The sequence below is a fragment of the Telmatherina bonti genome (assembly GCF_933228915.1).
Source record: "Telmatherina bonti genome assembly, chromosome: 16".
Taxonomy (NCBI): domain Eukaryota; kingdom Metazoa; phylum Chordata; class Actinopteri; order Atheriniformes; family Telmatherinidae; genus Telmatherina; species Telmatherina bonti.
In genome coordinates this window covers 20,990,247-20,998,209 of record NC_136614.1, presented here as the reverse complement: position 1 = coordinate 20,998,209, position 7,963 = coordinate 20,990,247, and the positions used below count along the sequence as shown (strand labels likewise).

General features: G+C 36.3%; 1 protein-coding gene across 1 annotated transcript in view; it reads left to right on the top strand.

The window, feature by feature from the left end:
* Positions 1-492: 492 nt before the first annotated feature.
* The window catches only part of fig4a (FIG4 phosphoinositide 5-phosphatase a), a gene marked incomplete at its 3' end in the record, with an annotated part of 51,145 nt that continues 43,674 nt past the window's right edge, over positions 493-7,963 (top strand). Inside the window, 7 exon segments of the mRNA XM_079255490.1 lie at positions 493-588; positions 1,998-2,096; positions 2,962-3,085; positions 5,217-5,373; positions 5,805-5,855; positions 6,246-6,409; positions 7,235-7,363. Coding sequence (XP_079111616.1) covers positions 526-588; positions 1,998-2,096; positions 2,962-3,085; positions 5,217-5,373; positions 5,805-5,855; positions 6,246-6,409; positions 7,235-7,363 — 787 coding nt within the window. The 5' untranslated portion in view covers positions 493-525.

Genomic DNA, 7,963 nt, shown 5'->3' with positions numbered 1-7,963 from the left:
AATGTAGTTGTTGTATGTCCGAACTTTTTACTGGAACAACTAGTTCAATTACGCCAGAGACCTCGATATCTAGAGCGCTGCATTGCGCTTTGAGCTTTTTGACTCCTAAAGGCACCGTATCAGCTGATAAGTCGGTTCTGACAGTCACATGACTAAAACAAATTCATGCTATACGTTCTAGTAAGCTAAGTAGGCTTGGATAGGTGTTTCTCTTTTTAATTTTATTTTTAAATTTATCTACAAAAACTCAGGAGTAGTTGCGTGACTGCTAAAGGAGATGCATGTTATCACCTCCGGAGATGATTTGTGGCTAATTCATCGATCTGCTTAAATTATTGGTAATCGAAATTAACCAGGAAATCCTCACGGCCAAGATAATACAAGTACTGTTTTTAAATATGTACACCTTTAATGATTTAAAATGCAATATTTGAGATTATGACTATATTTGTGCCGTCTTATTTCTGGCAAACAGCTCTTGTATTGTCCCGATTGTTCTGGGAGTATTTGAAAACACGGGGGGAAATGCCTTTGACAGCGGCTATCATCAGTGGGATCCAGAGGATGGTTCTGTATGAAACCAGAGCAGTGAGTCTGACATAACCTTTATCGTCATCATTGTAATCTCAAACTTTTTATTCTCCTTAAGTACTAAATACGTTTACACGTTGTTTGCTTGCTGTTGATCAACTATTCATATAATACAGACAACAGTGCTCCCTAAGAGCACTCCCTGTTTTGGCTACAAAAAAAAAAAAAAAAAAAAAAAAAAAAAAGTTTGACACTTTTTTAAAAATTCTATTATACTAAATGGCTTGCAGGTTGAACATACTTGTTTATATCTATCCTGCCTCGAGGTGTGACTAAAATGTACTGTCAGTAGAAGTTACATAAATTAGAGAAAGATCATCGACCTGTGCAATTCTGTCCTCTTTTAGCTCTAATGGTAGCCTTTTCTGTGAACACAGTTATGAGAGGCATTCATTACATCTACAAAAAAGCGATGACCTTTCATATTATAGTTGCATTAGTAGTATTCAATACACAATTACTACATTAAAAGAAACAATAATTCACTTAAAATTAATCTGTAGCACCATTGTGATCTGTTGTGATACTGTTGTCATGACTGAACAAACACTAGATGGCAGCAAAAGACTTTTTAATAGTAATATTTCAGTAAAACCTTCAACCTGGGTCCTTTACTATCAATTTGGAGACAGTCATGGGCACATTGATTAGATTTAACATAAATGTACACCCATCCAACCCCTCTTGGTGGAAATATGTGCATTTTAAAGATCCAAATGTTTTGTGACTATTCATCTTAGTGAAAGTTAACTCAATTAAAAGTTTGGACACATCTAACAACTTCCACTTGCACAACTGGTGATAAGATAAAAGTGAGATTGAGTAACTAATTAATCCTTGGAATAACAAGACAACAATACACTTATTTATTTTTGAGTTATAATGTTTTGCTTAGGCTTTTTATGATCATGTCACTTAACATTAGATTCTCAGACTGTAGCTATTGTGAGAAAAGAAAGCTCAGTAGGGTACTGGGAAGTGTGGAACAGGACAAAATGGACTTTAATGGTGGCAGACTGTACTGAAACATGATGTACCAATTTAATGTTCTTTAGTGGACTGAAAATCTTATGCCATTGTACAACCCAGTATGACAAGAGTTATGACTTGAAAGAAGAGATCTGCAAAGAAGACACAAATCTCAGTCAGCAACTTTTACACTGAACTCTTGTGATCTGATGTTTGCTGTGCTCATAAGCTCTTTTGACTATGCACACCATATTTCCAATATATAGTTTGCCACATGTTAATACTCTTGAAAACCTTTTGTCAAAACCAGGTAATATGCATTATCTACTTTTTAAACAGAAGTAACTGTGCCAGCTTCATTGTGCAGTGCAGTGTGATATTCTGTGCCAAATTCATTGTTGCTTAAATTTGTGCATTTATTACTTCTTTGTTTGCAGCGATACTTTCTGGTAGGGAGCAATCAGGCTCATACCAAACACAGAGTCCTTAAGATTGACCGCACAGAACCCAAAGACCTGGTGATCATTGATGATAAGGTAAAATGCAAGTTTCCACCAGACATAGTACAATGCTAATGTATATGCTTATGTAATACAGTACAGTGGGCATAAGGCTAAATTGTCCAATCAGTCTGTCCCAAGCATATTGTCAAGAAGTGTGTTGTTGTTGTTTTTTTTTTATTCCACTGCTCATTACTAGAATGAATGAGTTAGTGGTATATGTGTTTGTACATTTTGTGGGTTTATTATCATTATGTCTGTTATTATGAAACCTGGTTGAACATTCATCTTGCTGAGCCTGCAATCCTAGTTATATACTGTATGGTATAATATGAACGGTGTGTAAATGCTTTGTAAAGAAATCCATTGTGATATCTTTCTTCTTAACTTAATATTTAGAGAATGCTGGGGCACAATGGAAAAACGATATACATATAGTAGCCAAACCACGATTATTTGGCATTGTTATGAATCTCTGAAAAGATTACACTTTATTTAATATTTAAGGCTGTTTTTCCTTTTGGTCACAGGTAAAAACAACAATAAAGGTAATATGCAAATGAGTAACAAATAAAAGAAGCCTTTTTCCATAAAGATGCCTGTAGGACAAGTTTTTTTTATTGATTTATTTTTTTATTAAGCTGTTCAGCAAAACATTCAGTTTACAGGTATTTGATGAGCCCATGCTTAAAGTGGGGATTATCAGCTTCGAATAATTTCTATGGGTAAATAAGAATGTGTATTCTGCAGTCCCAGATCTGAACTCCACTTGACAGAAAAGCATTTCACCTACTGAAGACTAATCTGAAGGCAGAAAAACACAAAAGAGCAATAGAGGACAACTGCAGGAAACACTAAAAATACACTTTACAATGTCTCTGAAAAGGTTTTCTTTCTGTAGCATGTGTATAATCAGCAAGAGGTGCGGGAGTTGCTGGGCCGTCTTGACCTGGGAAACCGTACAAAGATAGGCCAAAAAGGTTCTTCAGGCCTGTCCAGGGCTGTTTCAGCTTTTGGCATTGTGGGTGAGTACATTTGTCCTTCCACTCACTTTCTTAGTGACAGCCATAGGTGACAGCTAATGCAGTGCACAGTGATGGTGACCTGTGGCTCATTTCAAAAGCATTATTTTTACAGCTGTGTGTTGACCTGGTTTTGTCTTTTAAGAGCTGGGGATGTAAAAATGTAAACTAAAAAGAACACCTGGCAGTATAACACTGTTCACTTGAATGAAAAGACTAACAGACATAAAAAACTGTACAGTACTGGGCCACCATGTGTTGCGCGAACAGGTTACATGCACTTAAGCATTGGTACAATAAATTTCTATCAGGGCTACTCAGTTTGGTCTTAAAAGGGTCTCAACTCTGCAGGTTTTAAGTGTATTCCTGACACCTGACTGAAATTAATTGTGCAGACCTTCATAGGCTGTTGGATATATTTAATTTGACTTCGGTGTGTGGGAGCAGGGGTGCATTGAAAACCTGCAGGACTGCAGCCCTCATGGGACCGAAATGAGTAGCCCTGGTTTATATCTTGTGGGATTTTGTGTCTGAATATTGTTTTGTAATGCCACATAAACACACTCAAACTTAAAAGGTAATTAAAAACTGATAACCATCAGGTGTTATTGTTATTAATGTATCTTTATTAATGTTTGACAAAAAAGCATTTTTTTTCTACTTTTTGTGTTTGTTCTGTGTTTTTCAAAGACGTTATTTATTTTTTACATTAATCCAATTAAATGAAAATGGGTCATGCTTATTTTCTCAATTGACATTTGTTCTGTTAGTCTGCCCAAGTCTGAATTAGAAAGTTCAGAGGTTTTGTCTTTGATTAAATGACTCATTTCATCCATTTCCTTTGTGAAATGGAGTCATTTGTGTTGGAGTGGTATGATCAAACTGGTTGTTCCTGGAACAAAAGGTCAGCAGCTACATCTCCACACTCTCCACATGTCAGTGTCTTTAAGCACAAACACAATATAACCTCTGTATGGCCATCAGTTATTGACTGTAAATAAAATGTTGATATAGAATATAACTGTTTAAGCGACTAAGAAGTGCATTTTAAAGGCCTTGTAGAAGTTACACTAAAATGTGTGATAGAAGTGTAATAGTAATACCACATTTAAAAACATGTGAAATTTATTTGTGTCCTAATTTAGATAAAATGCTACTGAATATCAATATATTTCAAAGCTTTAATTCGGCAAAAGTTTGATTTTGAAATGATTTAAATAAAGTAGATGTTTTTTTCCTTCCTCTAGCGCCATCTTTATTCATAAGCAGTGCCAGTGCCACCATGTAAAGTGCAGTGTGTCCTTAGAGACCGTCTGCCTGGCATCTTTCTTATTACAAAATATAATGAGTATCATTATTCTAAGTATATTTGTATTCACTTTTGCGTGGCGGTTTTGTCAGTCTGACCCATCTCTGGCAGGAGAGACAAGAGAGGGACAAAAACCACAAGTGAAAGAGTATTAAGTGAGACAGGTGCTGTTAGCTCTCATACACGGCTGTAAGGCTTGCCTTCATCAGGTGAATGGTACCTTATGTAAATTTTTTTTACATATCTGCTAATGCCTAGTGCAAATTTATTTCTTGTGAGTGCTCAGGAAAAATCGGACATAGTTTACAATAATTACACCAATATCACTATTTACAGTAATCTAAGAGAGGGTTGTTAGGGGAAAACATGTTCCCTGGGAATTAATTCTCTTCTGATGCAGACTTTGTTTTGGTAAAATAATGATATATATATAGAGCGATCTCATTTATGCTTCGGATGAGCGATAACTCATCCAGCACTGATGGCAAATCATTATTGATGTTGCATTATAGTTTCTGGGTCAAATTTTATTTATGTAAGCTTAAATAGATTACACATAGGCAATATCATCAAAAATGACTTACAGGCTCTCTTGATCAAACTAGGCTACTGGTGTTTTTCACTGGATTGTTATATCAAAGCTGCAGACAATTGACTGTTAACAAAAGGGCTGAACTTCAAATCAGTCTTTTCAGCATTTTATTACATATTTTTTTCTTTCGAGTACAGTTGTTTTGCTTCGATCACATCCAGTAATTAGGTCAGTGGTGATTTGGAATTACAACATGTAATCAGTTCAATAATGATTCTTATTTGCCTTTACAGGCTTTGTTCGTTTTCTTGAGGGATTTTACATTGTTCTGATCACCAAGCGCAGAAAGATGGCTGACATCGGCGGTCACTCCATCTACAAAATTGAAGACACCACCATGATCTACATCCCCCATGACTCAGTGAGAGTTGCGCACCCTGACGAAGCAAGGTAGTTTTCTCCCCCTTAAAACTTTCCATTATAGATATAACTTTAGAACCTCCAACGTAAGACCAAGTACACACTGTCAGTATTAAGAACAACCTGTTACATCTCTTATCTTTTAAATTCAATGCTACAATATAGGGTGTTTGTTTACAATTTAGCCAAAGTTTCTGATACCTATAATGTAACAACATTTAAAAGTAATCCAACATTTATATTTACAACATTAGCACATCTTGAAGTTCTTTATGTGCTGAATGTGTCTGCATGTTCTGATCAGACAGATTACATAAACTATATGTATAAGTAGTATTTAAACACTGCCAATAGCAAAATTGTTTGGGTGGGTTAGCATGGTCGCCTGACAGCATTGACTTTGTTGCATATGATAGTAGCTTATGTTATTGTAGCACCTTTACTGAGTTTTTATTTTACAGATATGTGCGGATCTTCCAGAACGTGGACCTTTCCAGCAACTTCTACTTCAGGTGAGAAACATGGAAGATCATCTCAGCAATATTTGCAAAGTAAACTATAGTTAAACTGTAGTTATTTAATATTTAATGGTAATGGTAATTAATGGTAGTAAATGCAGAACTTTTGCACGATTAAAAAACAGTGCAAAAGTTTAGCATTTGCTACATATAAAATGAAACATTTTAGTTTTCTTGATCTAGATCATTGGTTGAGAAAGAAATAAGGCATGTTGACAACTCAGTGTTGTCTGGCATGGGATGCATTTAATGACTTCTATTGTTCATGTAAAAGAAGAAAATTGGTGTGCTACTCTATTTCTGTATCAGCATCAAATTGAAAGTACATTATGGAGCAGTACAGTCTGTACTTTTTTCACATGATACTGCCTTTGTGCCCTGCAGCTACAGCTATGACCTGAGCCACTCACTACAGTACAACCTGACATTGCTGCAGAGACCTTATGAACTGTGGTCGTCATCACCTTCTTCGGCAGAGGAAGGGCTATACACACAGAGCAAACATGACAGCTTTGACATCTTTGAAGATGAAGGTTTGCCTACACAAGGTGAGCGGCACTTAATCGCCGTGGCTTTTTATTACGTTTTTTTTTTCTCAGTCTATTGAGTGGAGAATATCTTACCAGAAAAGTCTGCTGAAGCAGTGCAGTGTAATTTGCATTGCGAGGTGGCACCCGGGTCATACAGACTGCTACATGCAAGCCAGGCAATGAAGAAAGCTGGAAAAGACAGTTGCATGGATGAAAAAGTGAAGGATAGCATAGGCTGATCCAGAAGGCAGACTTTCCTGATCTACTTCCAAGGAAATAAGTAATAAGTTGTTAAGTGTCATATAGAATCTAACTGCTTTTTTTTCCAGTCTGCTTCAGATGCAAATTGCAAAAATATTGTGAGCTGGTTCAGTAGAAATAGTGAAGAAAAAAAAAATCTTGCTAAGCTCTGGAATACAATGCATTAAAAAACAAAGCTGTAGTTAAAATAGATTTATTAGGGCATGGGGAAGGGCATCACCTGATGGCCTTAACAAAACAGAAAAACAGCATAAAACTGCACCGTTTATCTCCTTGTAAAGAGCTCTTTTTGCATCAGAGCTGTAAGTCTCTTGGGACATGTGTCTATTAAGTTTAACACATCTTCCCTAACTGATGTTTGGTACGTTTGTCTTAATCTTGCAGGATTTGATTATATTTCTCCTGTCATTTACAACCGGTTACAGAGTGTAATAATAATTATACTTATTGATTAAATCCATCCCAGTGCTTCTTCAAAAAGTGCATTTTCTGTATCACTGCTTTGGGGATGAACATTTGGGCTGATCCCAGTTTAGTAAAATAATCCTGTGGTTTATCTTGTTTCTATTTTTTTGGCTATAGTGGTTTATGGCCTCCAGAACGAGCCGTACTACAAATACGTGTGGAACGGGAAGCTGCTGGAGCGAGTCAAGGACATAGTGCATCCGGACTGGCTCATGTATATAATCCATGGCTTTTGTGGACAGTCCAGTATCCTTTCAGCAATGTCAAATGTGTTTTCATTCACGTGTCTTTGTTTGTATATATGTTTGTGTGTTTTTTTTCTTTAGTTAGTGCAATCCACTTTTGTTGCCATGGGAATTTTAAGAAAAACCATTAAAAAAAAGGAATGCATGCATTTAAAGGCCATGCCAACTGCAGAGTACCTTGTTGGGATTTTGCATGACATGACATCTGTCAACAGTGGTTTCCTTGAGCACACATGAGCAGAGAACATAGCTTTATTTTTTTCTTTTGTCCTGTGTCGACACTCCTCATCTCTTAGCCTCAGCATCACTTGTTGAGTTGTTCTTAGCCTTCATCACAGCACGTGGACTACACTGTGACTAGGAGCCTGTGATTCACCACAAAACTGGAGGTCTTTAGGGTTTTAGATAAGCAAATGTAGTGGCTTTAAGCATTCGTTGTCAGATATATGGACACTTGTATTTACATAATCTCTCCATCTGTTACAGTATCTGCTAGAGAAACAGCTATCTGTGCATGTTTAATCACACTCACCCATTGGTGCTTTATTTACCTTCTGTTTTGTTATTTAATCTGTTTTGAACTTTACTAACTTTAAATGGA